The sequence below is a fragment of the Myotis myotis genome, unplaced genomic scaffold (assembly GCF_014108235.1).
Source record: "Myotis myotis isolate mMyoMyo1 unplaced genomic scaffold, mMyoMyo1.p scaffold_m19_p_10, whole genome shotgun sequence".
In the NCBI taxonomy this organism is placed as follows: Eukaryota; Metazoa; Chordata; class Mammalia; order Chiroptera; family Vespertilionidae; genus Myotis; species Myotis myotis.
Genome location: NW_023416314.1, coordinates 21,305,128 through 21,324,409, shown reverse-complemented (window position 1 = coordinate 21,324,409; position 19,282 = coordinate 21,305,128). Strand labels below are relative to the sequence as shown.

At 39.5% G+C, this 19,282-nt stretch overlaps 1 protein-coding gene and 1 long non-coding RNA gene across 9 annotated transcripts in view; one reads left to right on the top strand and one right to left on the bottom strand.

The window, feature by feature from the left end:
- Positions 1 to 2,980: 2,980 nt before the first annotated feature.
- MTMR2 (myotubularin related protein 2) overlaps positions 2,981 to 19,282 on the bottom strand; it is a 93,782-nt gene continuing 77,480 nt past the window's right edge. For 6 of the 8 annotated variants that reach the window (XM_036324626.1, XM_036324621.1, XM_036324622.1 and 3 more), the window contains 5 exons: positions 17,764 to 17,970; positions 10,541 to 10,633; positions 6,894 to 7,007; positions 4,864 to 5,040; positions 2,981 to 4,255 (listed from right to left, as the gene is read on the bottom strand). In XM_036324626.1, the coding sequence (XP_036180519.1) occupies positions 4,094 to 4,255; positions 4,864 to 5,040; positions 6,894 to 7,007; positions 10,541 to 10,633; positions 17,764 to 17,970 (753 nt within the window). In that variant the 3' untranslated portion in view covers positions 2,981 to 4,093. Of the gene's footprint in view, positions 4,256 to 4,863; positions 5,041 to 6,893; positions 7,008 to 10,181; positions 10,327 to 10,540; positions 10,634 to 17,763; positions 17,971 to 19,282 lie in introns of those variants that run through there. The other 2 variants (XM_036324625.1, XM_036324628.1) reach the window with 2 other exon arrangements.
- On the top strand, positions 10,267 to 10,728 carry LOC118664492. Its single transcript, XR_004970328.1, has 2 exons — positions 10,267 to 10,405; positions 10,560 to 10,728. It is a non-coding gene; the product is annotated as an uncharacterized LOC118664492 (long non-coding RNA).

Below are 19,282 nucleotides of genomic sequence, written 5' to 3'. Positions count from 1 at the left end.
GTTTCTTTTGCTGTGCAGAGCTTTTATTTTTATGTAGTCCCATTTGTTTATTTTCTCCTGTTTCCATAGTCCTAGGAGATGTATCCCTAAACATACTGCTATGAGAGATGTCTGAGATTTTGTTGCCTTTCTAGGACTTTTATGGTTTCACATCTTACATTTAAGTCTCATATTCATTTTTAGTTTATTCTTCTGTATGGTGTATGTTGGTGGTGTAGTGTAATTTTTTTGCATGTACCTGTCCAATTTTCTTCACACCTTTTATTGAAAAGACTGTCTCTTCTCCATTGTATGCTCTTGGCCTCCTTTGTCAAATATTGAGCATAATCGCTTGAGTTGATTTCTGGATTCTGTTTTGTTCCAATTGGTCTATATGCCTGTTCTTGTGCCAGTGCCAGGCTGTTTTGAGCACAGTGACTTTGTAGTATAACTTCAAATCTGGTATTGTGATTCCTCCAACTTTGTTGTTCTTTCTCTAGATTGCTGCAGCTATTCGGGATCTTTTTTGATTCCATATGCATTTTTGGAGTGTTTGTTCTAGGTCTGTGAAAAATGCCGTTGGTATTTAATAGGGATTGCATTGAATCTGTAGGTTGCTTTGGGTATTATGGATATTTTAATGATGTTGATTCTACTGCTCCATGAATATGATATATCCTTCCACTTTTTTATGTATCTCTGTCTCTTTTTTAAACACCCTGTAGTTTTCAGAGTACAGGTCTTTTACCTCCTTGGTTAAGTTTATTCCTAAGTATCTTAATTTTTTTGTTGCAATGGTATTTGGGATTGTTTTATTCATTTCTCTTCTGAGAGTTCATTATTGGTGTAAAACAATGCTATGAATTTTTGGGTGTTCATTTTGTATCCTATGTTTCTGAATCCATTTATTAAATCCAGTAGTTTTCTGATGGGAGTCTTTTAGGGATTTTCTATGTACAGTATCATGTCATCTGCAGGTGAGTTTTACTTCCTCTTTTCTAATTTGGATGTATTTTATTTCTTCTTTTTTTCTGATTACTATGGCCAGGAATTCCAGAACTATGTTGAACAAGAGTGGTGAAAGAGGGCATCCCTATCTTGTTCCTGTTCTTAGGGAAGATGGTTTTAGTTTTGCTCATTATGATGTTGGATGTAGGTTTGTCCTAATATGGCCTTTATTATGTTGAGGTATGATCCCTCTATTCCCACATTGCTGAAAGTTTTTATCAAAAAAAGATGTTGGATTTTGTGGAATGCTATTTCTGCATTGATTGATATGATCACGTGATTTGTGTCTTGCATTCTGTTTGTGCTGTATCACATTTATTGATTTGCAAATATTGTATCAAGCTTGCATCCCCAGAATAAATCCCACTTGGTCATGATATATGATCTTTCAAATGTATTGCTGGATCTGATTTCCTAACATTTTGTTTAGGATTTTAGTGTCTACGTTCATTAGGGATATTGGCCTGTAATTCATTTTCTTTGTAGTGTCCTTATCTGGTATTGAAATTAAGGTAATGCTGGCCTCACAAGAGTTTGGAAATGTTCTTCCTTACCCAATAATCTTGTGTTGGCTTTTCTAATGGAGTCTGATGATTCTTGTAGGGTTTCTTCACTTTTTAAAAATTTCAGTTCTCCTTTTTCACCTGAATAATTTCTAAATTCCTTTACTTTCTCATCCCTCTGATTTCTATTTGCAATGCTTTCTGATGCATTCTTCTCCTCATTTATTGAGTTCACCAACTCCAGATTTTATTTAGAATTTCAATCTCTTGGTAAAATACTTCTTAGGTTCACAAATTTTATTCTTGAGTTTATTGAATTGCCTTTCTGAGTTTCTTTTAGCTTGTTGAATTTCATCATATTTTGAATTCTTTACCAGTTGGACCACAGTATGCTGTGTCATTGGTTTTGTTTGCTGGAGTTTTTTCATTTTGTGATATATTGCCATGATTTTTCATAAGTTTTGACAAGTGTGCCTCTGCTGCCACCTTTGGGTAGTGAACATCTTTCTTATTTAGATAAGGTTTCATAAGTCTACTTTGATTCTAACAATTCAACAGATTGACAATTAGAAGTTCAGTTTCCAGAAGGTGGTGCTATAATGTAAGTTTTTATCTTATGGGAGCCTACTGGCTGCTAAAGTTGAAAATGCGTGCATAAAAAAGGTGGCTTTTCCAAAAACAGGCTGGTGGCAGAAGGGGAGGAGGTGTGTGCTTAGCATGGTCATGGCTTTGACTCTGCCCACAGCCCAGTAGGACGATCCTCGAGTTAGTCCAGAGGCAGGCCTCTTTCTGATATCCTGGGGCAGTCAGCAGGAAACGTGTACCTTCAGCTCTTTGTCTTCTCTTCTTTCCTTTTCAGTCCCCTTCCCCAGTCAGAGAGGTCTCAGGTGGATGTTGGTGAAGAGCAATGGGACCCTTAGCTACAGTCCAGATGGCTCAGCAGACTTGCCCTCATCTCTTACTTTCCACCACCTCTGCAGCTTCTGTGGCTCTAGCCTCCTCCTCGGTCCAGTTCACCCCCTTTGGGATGTACTGGTGATGAACTCTTGGGTGTCCTGGTGTGCAGTGCAGTCATCTACATATCAGACCAAGATAATAAAAGCTTAAATGAGGAGAATGGTAGAATGGACAGGAGAGAATGGGTGTATAAAATATTTGGAATAGAAAACTCAGCTTTAATTCTGATAGACTGGCCACTTAACTCCTGATTATAAATTTCCTTAAGAAATTACACATAATGACAAAATTTTGCATAGACAGGAAGAGCAGGGCTAAGGTTCAGACTATAGTGAATTAACAAGTGAAAAAGCACTGTATGTATTGTTTGAACCTATTTTCCCTCTAATATACAAGTCAAATTGAACATTTCATTTTGAAACAGATGCAAGGAGCATACCACTTTCCTCAAAAAAAAAAAAAAAAAAAAATCCAAATAACATTTCTGCAAAAGAAACAATGTAAATAAATAGGATAAGGTCAAAGTTTAGAAGTCAGTTGAAATTTGTTTTTATTTAAAGACCCAAGGGCCAAGAAGCTCCTTTGTTACAGTACATAACCTATGGCTCTTTTAGAGTAACACAGGCATCAAGGAGTCCACGTTTATACCAGTACTGACCTCCTGCTGCAGCAGGTGCACAGTGAAGCGGGAGTTCCTTTTCTGGCTTTCAGATTGTAATACATTTTTACATGCAGTAAGTTCTTTGGTAGACTTTATCATTCAGTGGAAGTACAGACTTTACAAAGGACAGTAGTAAAATATTTCATGTAAAATTTGAGCATAATGCTTATCATAAGCAATTTATAGATTTCAGAAAAAAATCAATCCTTGTAAACTTTAAAATATTGCCTCAAAATTTAGCAATTCTGTGCTCAGATACGCCAAAAGAAATCTAAAGTAGGGTAGATAATGAGCTTTTAAATGTTATTTCTAGTAATTGGTCAACTGGAAACTAATCTGAAGGATGTGGAATTCTTTGAAATCCTGGACAGCTACTCAATAATGCATCTTAAATAAGTCCATAAATAATGACCACAAAATTTTCAACTACACCATAATATCTTCAAGACTTTGCCTTATCATGTATGAAGAATGTGGGTGACCAAGTAGATCAATTACCACGCAAAAATAAAAAGAAAACGCAGGATGGGGAAAGGTGTGTCAGATTTGATCTGTCATGAGATTACAGTGTATATAATGCCAGGAACTTCAGTGTTGGTTTGAAAAGTGATGCTCCTCCTCTCCTCTGTGCAATGAGCTCTCTTCCAGCGAGTTATATTTTTGAAGTGTTTTGTATTTTGATTTTACCAGACACCAAAATTTATGAGCATTTTCCTTTTAAAATCAAACTTATTCCCACTGTAGATTTAGGATTGAAGCATTTTAATATTCTTTGGGTAACTTAATATTAGTGTTATGATCATGTAGTTATATATGTGGTTATTCCACTTAAGCCCCTTGCACTGCTACAGTTCTGAACTCAGATTTAAATAAATAAAGGACTGACTTTCTCTCATAGATGGGTTCTAAGTTCAGGAGACTTTACTCAGAGCTGCCATTTGTAATCAGGAGTTTGTGGTTGTGATGGCTCCGGCTAACGGTCCTTTCACACCACTGTCTGGACAGGAGTGACACACTGTGCAGGAGAACTGGCTCTCTCTGAGGATGAGGTTGATCGGTTGGAGATCTCTCTCTGTAGTTCCTCTACTTTTTTCTGAAGTTCTGCTCGTTTAGCAAGAAGTTCTTTGTATCTATTGTGAATGGGCTCCTACAAAAGCAAAACACCACAAAATTATTCCAACTAGGCAGTTCTAAACAAACCCAAAGTCACATTCTGGTATGTAGTTCTGTCCCTAAATGTTAAAATGTGGGGGTTTTTCTAGCACCACTGCTCTTTCTCTGGCTTTCCCAGTGCCCCTAAGTATTTCCACAGAATACTCTAAAACTGGCAATTTTCCAAATATAACAAATAATTAACAATACAATCTAAAAGCCAATGTCAAGTAATTCCTATAGTTTAGGTTAAGGTTTTTAGTCTTTTGAAGAGTTTAGTAGTAAGTAGTCCACATTTCAAACTGAACCAAAATTTTCTATTTCTCTAACCTAATTAAGAAAGGCCTCTAGAAGTTATCCAGTCTGACACCTTCACTGTACAGGGGAGAAAGGACGAAACAGAAGTGTTATTTCCAAAGTAATCCAATCGAAGTCAGGAATGATAAGAACCAAATATACCTATTACCCCTGTGGAGTGCTTTTTCTACTATACAGTTGTAACTATTAATCAGGAAAGGGAAAAGTTCTAAATATGCACATACTTTTTCTAGTTATTATACAATTGCATGGATGAAAACTCCTGCTGTGTATTGTACAGCATACCTGTGGTTTCATACATGGATTCCACCTCACATAATATCCCACCCAGAGCTCTAGGTGGCGCATGCTGGCTACTGGATAAAGGACGTGATTGGAGTAGCTCCCATAGAGAGGATTTGTGAAGTCTTCCAGCTGGCTGTTTATGTAGGACCACAGTGACACTGTCCTTTTAGGAAGGTTCTGTAAAAAGGAAAAGTCGAGATTCATCACATAAGCTCTTTGTACTTTAGATGAAAGTTATAAAGAGGTATGTTGTGATCACTTAAGTGACATCCCCACTTACATTAAAATCAGAGGATATTGGAAAACAGTGCAGTTCCTCAAAAAGGTAAACATAGAGTTACTATGCCCATAATTCTATTCTTAGGTTTATACCCAAGAGAATTGAAAACAGGCACATAGAATTCTGTACATAGATGTTCAAAGCAGCATTTCTTATAATGGCCAAAAAGTAGAAATCCAAACGTCTATCAACTGACAAATGGACAAAATAGTTATACGATGGAACGTTCATCCATAAAAAGGTATGAAGTACTGATAACTGCTACAAATCAAACCTTATGCTACGTGAAAGAAGCCAGACACTGAGGCCATATCCTGAATAACTCCATTTCCATGAAATGTCCTGAAGGGGCAAATCCACAGAGACAGATTAGGGTTTGCCAGGGGCTGGGAGGGCAGGAGAATGGAGAATAAGTACTAACAGGTACACAGTTTCTTTCCAATGTTGTGAACATAGTGCTGATGTTTGTACAACTCTAGATACCTTAAAAACCACTAAACCAAGCATGTCAAACTCGTGCCTGCTGACATGCTTGTACTAAACTATATACTTTTAAGAGAGTGAATTTTGTGGATTGCAAATTATACCTCAGTAAAAATGTTCCTTTTTAAATATCAAGATATAGTAAATCCTATTCAAGGCTCAAAAAATGAAAGTATTTAGGAACTTAGCTATTCTGAATTATCTAACATTTAACCAATTCTTGAGTGTCTATTATGCAGGCAATTATTTACTGTGTGTTAGCAGACACTGAAGATACTATGGTGAATTACTATAGTCCAGGAAGCACTTACTACATGGCAATGATTGTAGAGTTTTGTATGGTGGAATCCTCACACCAATAAGTACTATTACCCCTAATTTTACAGAAGCAGAAATTAACTTGCCGGAAGTCACACAGTAAGTGAAAAATCCAAGGTCTGAATCAGGCAGCTTGGCTCAAAGCAAGCAGCTCTCCACTCTGCTTTAGCAGTGGTGAGAACATCTGGCCCTGCCAAGGCATTACGGGGAGTTCATTCAATGTTTGACAAACATAGCAGGCTAATTTTTAAGTTTATAATTTTGTATGGCCCAAGAATGATGTTATAAATATCCAAATGGCTCTTGGCAGAAAAAAAGGTTCCCCACTACTGCTTTATAGAAAAGCATGGAAAACCTATTTTATAATCACTTTTTAAAAAATGAAAATTGATGCAGGGAGATACACTGATCAGTAGGATTAAGAATTTCATACAGAGGTAATCCTTATATGGTTTCTTGTAAATAATACCAACCACCAGTAATATCTTTGGCTAAATGGGGTAACAAAATAACTTTATACACAGTATCTTTTCAGTGTTTAAATGTTTTACAGTATTATTTTACGATTTTAAAAACTAAAATGTCTCATGAACAAAATATTTTCAGATTTGAGTTATCCATTTATTTAAATGTATGTTTTATCATATATTACCAATTATATGTACTGCACCTGTTCTGAAGGATTTCCATCCTGCAAGGATAACAGGTACACTGGTGCTCCTTAGCCATAACTCACCTGGCAGCTAGCTGGCACTTTAGCATTGCAACAGAGGTACTTTAAAATACTAGTAGATCAGGCTTAGAAGTTTGGGAAGAAGGAATCATAATAAAGTATGGCCAAAGAAATCATTCAAAAGAACAACTATTCAGTTGCAATCCATCACAACATACACTCTAGTAGGAAAAATACATGTTGAGGATAGACCAGGACAGGGGCTCATTATTTTACCTCTTTTACTCTCTGCTGTTCACTGTTACAAAGGAATGTTCCGAATAAACAGCTATACAGGTGGTCCAAAATGGTAATGAGAAAATATTCATTGAATTCAAATGCTGTAGGAAACTGCAAATCAAACACCACAAACAAAACTATTAAGACATTTTTTTCAAGCATATTCACCCTGTAGTATATGAGTAGATCCTTTATAATATTTAAAAGTAGGCTAAACAATATTCAAAACTCTATTTCTAAGCCATTATGGCATCCGCTTGGTTTTCTGTTCAAAAATCACTTTACCATTTAGTTCTAAGATTATTATTCCAAAATCTTTTCTTATGCATCAAGAATTTGAATGATCTGACCTTGATGTTTCTGATCTACATCTGCTAGCCCCACAAGCTGAGGAATTTTGACCTGGGCAATTCTGGAAACTCTAATCTTTCTCTGCCAAAAGTGACCATAAACAACATAAGGTTTTTCTTTAAATTTCAAAAACATTGTTTTGTTTTAGAAATTACAAAAAAATAGCATCAATGTCTCCAAAAAAATGTCAGCAATGCACACAAATAACTGCCCCAGGCAGATGTGCAGATCATTTAAAGCGAACCTGCTCATCTTTTCAAGGAGCAGCCAGGCAAATGGAAGTATCGTGGAGCCCAGGACTTTGGCAGCCTCTTTCTAATTAAAAAGAAAATTCACTTTCTCCATAACCTAATGGCAGCGGCCTACTGGATGTCTTAATATTATACAAACAACACAATCTGGGGGGGCTTTATCAAGGTCAAATTACAGACCACAGGAAGGTAAAGGATTTAGTTTAATCCATCCTGTCAATGTAATAGTTCAAAATTATCCCAAAGTTTCCATGTAAGATTGTACCAATTACACAACCGAAAAGGAATTCCATGAACATTTAGATTGCAGAGTTGGGAAATATTCACTTCAAGTAAGTTTTTTTTAGAATGATTCCTACCCAGTAGTGAAGGAAAATAGCATGAACTGTAAGCAAAAGGTACAGGGTTAAAAACAACTTTACCTTAAAATTTCCTAAATTTTAGAAAGCCCTAAGCAGGGTAATATAGCAGATTTCTCAAAGAATAAATGATAACTCCATGTTGTGGCTATGGAACTGAATGAATGCAGCAGGTGATCAAGCACATGCCAACAAAAAGCCAAGTATTTTAAGGAACTTGGCCAAATCCCATTTATTTACAAAATAAATCCCATCACCTGATTAACACTCTTCGCCTTATTTATTAGCCAACTATGCGTGTACTCTGACTCATGAAATAGCAGTCCAGAAGAGCTGAGCCTGTGGGTAGCTCTTCTTGGCAGGGCTTTTAGCTCAGTTATGAGAAGATATCTTAATCAGTGGGCATTTCCTCACAACAACACTAAAATAGCAGAGCATTAACTGCTGGCACTGCTTTTAAAATCTTAAACAGAAGAGGAATATTTTGTTCTTGCATATTTAAAATCTCAAGGGCCCTTCATCCGCTGCTTCCTGAAGATGCGAGTAAGAACAGAGGTGGAATCTGGTTAACTACAACATGATTCTCATTTTGACAAATGTGTTATTTAAATCTCTGAACAAACATGCAATTATTTGTAAACCTGAAGATTACCAATAAACACTGTAACATTTATGTTCACAAAGAAAATGTACATAAAACATAACTAGATGTCTAAAGAATCATCGCTTCTATAATGTATTTTAGATTATCTAAGAAACAAGATTAAACTGATTTTCTACTTTATAGTACCTTAAGCTCAGCACTGAAGTAAGACTGCTATTAGGTATATAGCATATAGAAAGTTAACACAGCTACTAAGGAAGACATGTACTAGTCATGTACTCTGCCACGTAAACAACTGGTAACTTTGATTTTTTTTTTTAACAAGCATACCAGAACTAATATATTCACTTATGTTGCCCCTTTAAGATAGTCCCCTTGGGAAGCAGTCCATATAAGCATCAATGATGCCACGGCTTCACACAACCTTCCTAGTCCGTTGATAGGGCATTTGAATTTTGCCAACAGCCAAATGCTATTTAGAAACTGAATATGGTAATGGCCAAAAATGGGTCCTGCCCTGGTCAGTTTGGCTCAGTAGATAGTGAGTCTGCCCTTGGACTGAAGGGTCCTGGGTTTTATTCCAGTCAAGGGCACGTATCTCAGTTGCAGGCTCAATTCCCAGCCCCTGTCGGGGTACATGTGGGAGGCAACCAATCAATGTGTGTCTCTCACATGGATTTTTTTTTTTAAAAAAATGGATCCTATTATTTTTAGTCAAAACCCAAAAAAGGATTGGTAAGGATTTGTATAGCTGATATACTACCTCGAAGGCAATTCCAAAGGAAAATTTCTCACCTGCTCCAAGAAGTAGTGAACATTAAAATATGTAGCATCTCCCCTCCCACAACATATGAGAACCTGATGCACAGAACAAAACTGAATTGTATACACATTCGTAGAATATGTGTGAAAATACCAGCCTCTTCATACTGTAGTCATATCTACAACACAGTTTAACCCAGCAAGTTTCCAAATAATCCACCCAAATTGAAATTCTTTTGGGAAGAAACAAACTTCAATATACACTGTAATTGGTGTATTTTTCCCTAAGGATCACCACTTCCTTTTAAATCAGGGGTCCTCAAACTACGGCCCGCGGGCCACATGCAAATACAAATATTGTATTTGTTCCCGTTTTGTTTTTTTACTTCAAAATAAGATATGTGCAGTGTGCATAGGAATTTGTTCATAGTTTGTTTTTTTTAAACTATAGTCCGGCCCTCCAACGGTCTGAGGGACAGTGAACTGGCCTCCTGTTTAAAAAGTTGGAGGACCCCTGTTTTAAATAGTAGTTTCTTGAAGCTAAAATGTGACCCTAAAGCAGAGCAGAGCCAGCAATTTCCCTACCTTATATTCACATGAGAATCTAACTAAAAACAAACCAGACTCCCAGCTGAGGTCTAATAAACCCTTGAGTGATAGTTACCTGACATACCAGTGAGCTGTATCCGACTTTGGGGTTTTGAGATGATTTTTCTTAAGTAGAGTTAAATATTTTTATGACCCAAACCCTTGCTTCATTAGGGGGTGATCCCATAATTAACCAGATTTTTTTCTCTTTTGTGCTATCTAAATATAGCAAACCATTTACACTAGATTTCACATTGGTTTATTAGAAAGTTGGTAGAAGCTCTAAAAAACCAATCTCTCCATACCTAAGAAAAATAAAGAATCCATTATATACCTATCTTGCCATCATTTCCCACCCAACCCATTTTTCATTAAATTTACTTGCCTGTTTCTTCATTTCTTTACCTTTTTAACAATATGCAGATGAGCTTTTGGGTGAACATGCTGCGTGATGTTACTGATTGTCTATAGAGGAGGAAACCTCTTGGGTTATTACGGAGCCACTCACTGAAATGCTGATGGAATCAAATTGTCAAGTGTTTAATACTACTCCCAAACAATATTCTTCAGCTTAATTCACAACATGATAATTAGGTAATAGTTATGTTACCTAGAAACCTTACAAGAATTTTCATTTTACATGAAATACAGGAAAATCAGTGACCAAATCTCCTAACTCCAACTGGAAGGCTTAAAAAAGGGTTGTAAGAATGGATATATATAAGTTACCTGTCTTGTCATTTGCCAGACACAGTCGATGAACTGAAGAAAAACAGGCGATCTATCGGCATCTGCATGATTCTTATCTCCATGCCCAAGTCTCTGAAGAAAGACAGTGAAATAGCATGTGAACTTTGTGGAGTTTTTCATTTTTTTAATGAAAATAAATTTCCAATAAAAATACTATTTTGTCAATATTTTTTAAACTCCAGAAAATCTTTTTAAAAGAGCACAGCAAAGAAAATAGCCATCACCATCACCCTATGAAATGTCCATACAGTAGACTCGTGCACCTGAAACCTACACTGAATGGCCAGATTATGACCACCTGACGTTTGTAGGCAAATCAGCTACAATTTTGCACTGAAGTTGCTAGAGGGCCAGACCATTATAAATAGACACACACACACACACACACACACACACACACACACACACATACTGTATATGCTTTGCTAACAAGTATCACCCCAATAAATTCAATAAAAAGAAAACATTTTTATGTGCAAACTGCCAGGTTTAACATGTGATGCTTTTAATAGGAATTACAACTTTAATAAATGAAACCTAGGCAATTGAACCGACAACATTTCAGTGCATAGGACGATGGCCAACTAGCTGAGCCACACCGGCCAGGGCACATGCCAGGATTGTGGGCTCCATCCCCAGTAATAAGTGGGGGCGGGTGGGGGGGTGAGTAGCTTATTGATATTCACTCTCACACCAATGTTTCTTTTCTCCCTCTCCCTCCCCCTCTCTCTAAAATTAATAATAAATGAAACACAGACCTAAAAGGCTGATAATGGAAGATTGGAGTAGTCAGACCTCAGAGCCTAGATTTTTGTTCTGGAGATCTAATTTCCCCCTGAATATTATGTTGTCATATAAAGTACCCTTCTCCTCTAACACCTTGGCCAGTGCATGAAGGGGACCTGTTGCATCTTAGCTCCAGTCTCTTTATCAAGAAGAATCAACATTAGCACAAACCTTCATAAACCTTTAAAATATGCTTGACTTCTGCCCTCCAAGCATGCACTCACCCAGGTTCTCAGTTTTTTCTTTCTCTGAGCACCTTTGCCCCAGATGACTGAAACAGACCCCTGTTCCCTATCTTAAAGCCATTGATTCTAAAAATATGATCCCTAGACTTCTGGGGATGGGGGGGGGGGGGGGTGACTGTGAGGTCAAACTAATTTCATAATCCTAAAATGTCATCTGCCTTTTTAAATTCATTGACGTTTGCACTCATGGTGCAAAAGTGATGAAGGATCAAACTTTTTGGTACCTTAGGAGGAATCAAGCGAGGCAGTGAAACCAAGCTGCACTGGTTACATCCTGCCCTGCCACACACGCACTTAAATGAAAGGGACTAGAGCCAATTTCTGGAGCAGTTTCCTTGAAGCGGTAAAAAGTATTAACGTTATTAAATGCATTTTTTTTACTATTCTGTGTAACAAATGGGAAATGCACATGATGTGCTTATGCTGTAAACTTAAGTAGAATGATAGGAACTGACACTTTTTCACAGAACATCGTTCTGACTTGAAAGAACAATTGATAAGTGAACTATGGTTACGAAGACTTGACTATCTTGCAGACTTTTTGAAAATGTACAAAGTGACTGTGTCACTTCAAGGAATACAATGGACAGTATTTGTTGCCAATGATAAAATTCAAGCTTTTGAGTGAAAATTAGATTTCTGGAAAACTTTTACTTGCCACATAAGTTTGATAATACTTAAAGACTTCCAATAAAATCAGTGGTGGTATTAACAGCTGTGGTTTATGGGATTATATAAAGAAATGCATTGGAAGAACCAAGCTGGCAGTGTAAGGTACAGACCTGTGCGTGCTGCCTCCCACAACAACATTGAAAATACCAACTATAAGATAAAACAGCTATCATTCGGAACCATGGGAAAGCTGGCCCAGTGGAAGTTCTACAACTGGAAGGAAAGAAAGAAGCGCATTGAGACTGAGTAGGAGGTGCAGAGTCGCCAAGAGCAGAGGTACGGAGTCGCGTGCCAGGCGGGCTGCAACTGGATGCACGGTTTTTTTCAATCGAAAGGGGTTACAAACTCTCGAATCCACTGAGCTTGTTTGGGGCAGGACTCTGAGGTCCCAGACCCCTACGGGGAGAGGCGGGACGGCCTTGCAGTGGGTCGGAAAGCGAGAGTGGCTTTCTCGCAGAGCTGCTTGCCGGCACTCAGGGACGCAGAGTCACAGAGACGCCATTGCTGCTTGCTCTGCCCTGGTGACTCCCTGAGACCCCGCCCTACTCAATTTACATCCCCGCCCAACCTGTGCCAGAAGCACAAAAGGAATCTCCTGTGCTTTTACAGCCTAACCCAACAAACTGCAGATTTCAACTGCTCCCATCCATAAGGGACACACTCAAGAAGCGGATTTTTTTCAATCGAAAGGGGTTACAAACTCTCGAATCCACTGAGCTTGTTTGGGGCGGGATTCTGAGGTCCCAGACCCCTATGGGGAGAAGCGGGACGGCCTTGCAGCAGGTTGGAAAGCGAGAGTGGCTTTCTCGCGGAGCTGCTCGCCAGCACTCGGGGATGCAGAGACACGGAGTGGCGAGGAGTTGTAGAAACACCATTGCTGTTTGCTCCACCCTGGTGATTCCGAGACCCCGCCCTACTCAATTTACATCCCCGCCCAAGCTGTGCCAGTGGCACAAAAGGAACCACCTGCGCTTTTGCAGCTTAACCCAACAAACTGCAGATTTCAACTCCTTGCACCCAAAAGGGACACACTCAAGAAGCAGAATCAGGTTCAGAGGAAGCCGGAACCAGACCCGGCTGGGCCGGCAACATGGAGCCGCTATACCAGCAAACGCACAGGTCCACCAGATCCAGTCTCACATGGGACACCGGGAGACAGCAGACAAGCAGTCTGTGCACTTAGTAGAAAACGAAATCCAAGCAAGGATACCAGATATTCAGCCAGCAAGAACGCCTGGAGATTTTGTCCAGCAAGGAGCCGCCCAACAAAAGACAAAATGCCAAACTTCATGTTGACCAGTTAAAGTATGATGTTAGCACCTGCAGACTGCTCTCAGAAACTTCCAGCATCAGCAATACGCAAGGGAGCAGCAGGAGAGATAGCGAGAGGAGCTTCTGCCTCACACCTTCACCCCCAACGTGGGATACGGCACCCCCTGCGAGGCTGCGGTGCCTCCTGCGAGGCTGTGCCGGCCCCTGCAAGGCTGAGATGGCCCCTGGGAGGCTGAGACGGCCCCTGGGAGGCTGCGACGGCCCTGGGAGGCTGAGACGGTCCCTGGGAGGCTGAGACGGTCCCTGGGAGGCTGAGACGGCCCCCGGGAGGCTGTGACGGTCCCCGGGAGGCTGAGACGGCCCCCGTGAGGCTGCGACGGCCCCTGGGAGGCTGCAACGGCCCTGGGAAGCTGAGACGGTCCCTGGGAAGCTGAGACGGTCTCTGGGAAGCTGAGACGGTCCCTGTGAGGCCGAACACAGGGACACGTCGCGGATGGAAATAGCTACATTTTCCATGTGTATGACCCAGCAACAAAAAGTGTACACCTATGGATGAGGACGGGGGGGGGGGGGGGGGGGGTAAGGGAAGGGGGGGGCGAACTAGGTGGAGGGGAGCTATGGGGGGGGGGAAGGGGAACAACTGTAATAATCTGAACAATAAAGATTTTTAAAAAATGCATTAACAGTGGAAAAGGTATATAGCTCAGCAAGCAAGCATTTTCCACATATCCAACATCTGATGGTACAAAATCCCGTGTGGGTAAAAGATCTATTCAAAGTGGGAGATGGACCAATTCAATGGAACAAACAACAAAAACCTCATTGATTTGGATTCCACATTACAATTAACCTCTAAGAAACTACCTTTAAAGTTTTGGTACAATAACAAAGAATTAATACCAATAATTCCCTAAAAAAGCTACTAAAAGACTCTACTTTCCAAACTATGTATCTGTCTGTGTGTGGTCAGATTCTTCTGTCATATACTTCAACCAGTAAAACATACTGCAGCAGAATGAATGCAGAAGAAAAGAAATTTAGCTGTCATATTAAGCCAAATTTTAAAAATTACCCCCAAACCATAAAACAATGCTTCTCATGAAAACTTCTTTGTTTTGTCGAATATATTTTTCTTTAAAATATTATTTGTTAATGTTTCCCCAAAATTCCTATTTTGCACTAATGTGATGATATTAGGAAGAGTCGTCTCTGGGTGGAACCCTCATGAATGGGGTTAGTGTTCATATCAAAAAAGACCCCACAGAACTTCTGAGCCCTCTTCCTGCATGTGAGGACAGTGAGAAGATTACAATCTGCAACCCAAAGGAGTGTCTTCACCAGAACCTCACCATGCTGGCACGCTGACTCTGGACTATTAGCCCTCCAACAGAAATATCCCTGGCCAGTGTGTTCAATGATTAGAGCACAGGCCTGTGCACTGGAGTGTTGCGGGTTCAATTTCCAGTCAATGGTACATACATGGGTTGCAGGTTCGATCCTCAGCCCTGGTTGGGGAGTATGTGGGAGGCAATTTCTCACATTGACGTCTTTCTCCCCCACTTCCTCCCTCTCTCTCACTCTTTCTCAAAAAAAAAATCAATGGAAAAAATATCCTTGGATGATGATTAACAACAACAAAACTGTGAGGAATAAATTTCTGTTGTTTATAAGCCACCGTCTATGGCAGCAGTTCTCAACCTATGGGTCGCGACCCCTTTGGGGGTCAAACGACCCTTTCACAGGGGTCGCCTAAGACCATCGGAAAACACATATATAATTACATATTGTTTTTGTGATTAATCACTGTGCTTTAATTATGTTCAATTTGTAACAATGAAAATACATCCTGCATATCAGATATTTACATTATGATTCATAACAGTAGCAAAATTACAGTTATGAAGTAGCAACGAAAATAATTTTATGGTTGGGGTCACCACAACATGAGGAACTGTATTAAAGGGTCGCGGGGTTAGGAAGGTTGAGAACCACTGGTCTATGTTATTATAACAGTCCAAATGGACTAAGACAAATAGATTTATTTCTTTAATTAGTATTTAATTAGTATTCAATTTAATTTCTAATATGGTAAATACTGATAGTCATAAACCATGTAAGCAAAGTTCTCTGGGGTCATCAATCATTGTCAAGAATGAAAGGTCTTGAAATCAACAAGTGTGAGAATCAGTGCCCTGTATTAACCATGTGTGAGCACAGCATTTTGACCAGATGTCCTTTATTGGTCAAATTTTGCTTTCACCTAACACCTGGGGTAAATGGAGTAGAAAACCAGAGCTGACAATTTAGGGATCCATAGCAATTTCAAACAGTTTGCTATGTTTATGATTTTGGCCACATTTATATAACATGTGCAGCTTTGGCTGACTAAAACTTTATTCTTTGAAGTAAGTTTTTTTGTGTTTTATTTTTAAATAGTCTTCTCATTTTCTAGAGAATTGAAAAATGTGAGCCATCTGAATAGATACTCCAGATGCCCAACTTCACAGCTGAAGTTTAAAAGAGCAGACTTACCATTAAATGTCTGTTTTTCTCAAGCCATTTATAAACAATGCCCACACACGCCTGCAACTCCTGGACACTAAAGGTTAACGTTAGAGACAGCGTCTGGGTAGACCTCTTTCACAAAGCCTTTCAGCTGATCTAGGAAAATGCTGCCGCGAGCCACACTCTCAGTGGTTTTATGGTCCCTGACCCACTCACTGACTCCTCCCCTGGCCAAGATTCTCTAAACCTGACCCTCCCTCATCGCTACTCTTGCCACGCTCAACTCTCTAGACATGTGCTCACTCTGCGCCCACTTTGTGTGAAAATATTATTCCTTCTCACTCTCCAAATTCTATGATTGCAACTAACACAAATAGATATTACATAAGAACCAAGTTTTCTGATTCCTAATTTAGTGTTTAGCAGAAACTACTTAAATGTGTGTTTATGTAAAAGCTACACAAATCCAAAGTGTGATGTAACAAAAAAGCACATGTGAAAGGGACATAATACACCCATTTGTATATTTAGGAACTGTGATTAGTTCTGGCTACCCACTTGCAGAAAGGTCCTGAGGACAACTAGGAGGGAGGAGCTAGGACAAGAGAGGAAAGTGGATGGCTAGCCAGAAGAACTGACGACCATAAATGACATGAGCGGACAGCTACTTCCTAATATCTGAAGGGCTATCTTAGATGAACAAGTAGTTACATTTGTTCTTCTTGTCTCCAAAGGGGAATGTAGAAACACTGGGAAGCAGATTTTAGTTCCCTACGAGGAAGAGGTTTCGAATAGGTAGACTTTCCGGGGGGAGACTGACAACCTCGGGGAGAGACTGCGGCCTTTTCCCTGTGGTGTCAATGAGGACACCAGTCACTGTGGGACACCTCAGATGTTCAACAACTGCTGGGCTCTGACTTCCTTCTGACTCTTAAATTTGATACCAACGATAACATCAACAACAGAAGGCACAAAAATTTGTCATTTCCATAAAACTAACTGCAACACTTTAATTTACTTATTTTTAGGAAGAGAGAGAAAGAGATACATCAATTTGTTGTTCCACTTATTTATTCATTCACTGGTCACTTGTATGTACTCTGACCGGGGATCAAAGATGGAACCCCGTATCGGGATGACGCTCTAACCAACTGAGCTACTTGGCTAGGGCTGCAACACTGGCCAAGTGTTAGTGCCTTAAAAAGGATAACAGGAAAGTTGTTTTATTCCCAACTCTGAGTTACATTTTACTTTTTTTCTTCCAGTCCCAGTATTTTTAGGCCCTGATCTTGTGTGAGCAATGCTACTTTGTAGGGCTACTTTAAGTTGGGAATAATAATTCAGCCATTCTAATCTTTTTTTAAGTCTACAGGAAAAGCTACAAGTGCCTTGTAATTTCACAACCATTCTTGCTAATCTGAACTATCAACTGCAGGAGGACAGGAGACGCCCATGGAAATCATGGGATGAGACCTGACGTTTCCTGGTAGAGATGACAGAAGAGGCTGGGTCAGGGGCCTAACAAATAGCCAGGCTTGGCTCAGGCTGCAAAGCCTGGACAGAAGACGCTAATGCTTTCCAAAACAAAAAGTTCTCCTGAGAAGCTTAACCCTCTAGAATAAATGATCAATTCTAGATGAATAGCTAATGAATAGAAGGCATTATTTTCACACACCTGATGTGGGATGCATGGAATACATTGATTCAAGGTTCTTTACTCACAAGCTGAAATCGATGTCCAAAGCTCAGCCATTCTTTCTCCACGAGGACTTCGAATCCGCGGATGGTTCGGTAGTACCCGTCCAGCATGAGCATGGCCAGGGACGTCAGTTGGGCGGTGCGGTCCCAGCCATCGCTGCAGTGCACCACCACCGACGTCTTTCCTGATTCCACTCTGTCAGCAATCCGGAGAGCTCCGGCAAGAATAAGCTGCAAAACAGGTTGTTGTTTTTTTAAAATAGAAAATTTTTTTAAATGCTTCCTTCTTTAAAATGATAATTTTTTGCCAGGGATGACTGTCTCAATAACATGAAAAACAAACATCGGTCCCTTCCTAAAAAAAATTTTTTTAAGTGGTAGAAGGCCTATAAATTTTGCTCTTAAAAATAGAAAAATCTCATAAATGCAGACTCCTATTTATCTGCACAATGAAATATACAAATGAAAGGTGCCCTTGGGTTCTATAGAAATCAACAGAATGAGAAAGAAAAAAAGATCTAAGTTCTAAAAAGGACTGTTTCTAAGAATCTTCCAATATTCCAAGTATCATCCACTTAAATTAAAATATCCCAACTGAAGTCTTATCTGTTATTTATAACAATGCTTGCTTAACCAAATTAAAATGTCTGAAACAATAAAACTGATCTCTTTTAAGACATTCTATAGCTTCCACAGCATTTTACTCTTTTTATATATGGCATACAGCATACAGAGAACACAGTATAAAACTTCAGAGTAAGTACTTTTCTGTATCGGGATGAATGAAAATTCTCATCTGTTCAATATATTACCAGGTCAATTTAACTGGTATTTAAAATAATTTCAGTTATTTATTTAAATATGCACAGACTCTGCAAAATGATTTAATGAAGATGATCTTGAGTTAAAACTAGACAAAATTATATGTAACCAAAACAGAAACAGTATACTATCCTTTAAAATAAACATTCTAGTACTATTCGTCTCTTCAGTGACTAGATCATACATACAGAACAGCATGGCTCCCCAAACATCAGAATGAAAGAAATGTGACTTACTACCAGGTTAAAGAATCTCACAATAGCCTCCCTCTAACCTTATTGTCAGCATGTTCAGGAAACGGGGTGCTCGCTGAAGCAACCTCAATCCTGACTATGCCAGAGTCATTAGGAAGCATTGCCTTTTTCTAAAATGCCTGGACTCCAATCTCCACTAATCCTAACTCACTATTTTAAATAACTTCCACCAATAATTCAAACACATATCCAGACTTATAAATCACTGACCCAAAAGGACCAAAACAGTTGGGAAGATCAGGCTGACCCAAATTGGTCATTTTAACTCATGCATTTGTTTATAAAACAACTAGAGGCCCAGTGCATGAAAATTCATGCACTGGAGGGGGGTCCTTCAGCCAGGCTTGCCCCCTCTCACAGTCCGGGAGCCCTCAGGGGCGGGAGGCGACCTGGAGATCAGGGGAAGGCGACGCCCCCATCACACCTCTGCTGCTGCCACTGCCGGCAGCACAAGCCTCAGCCAGCCC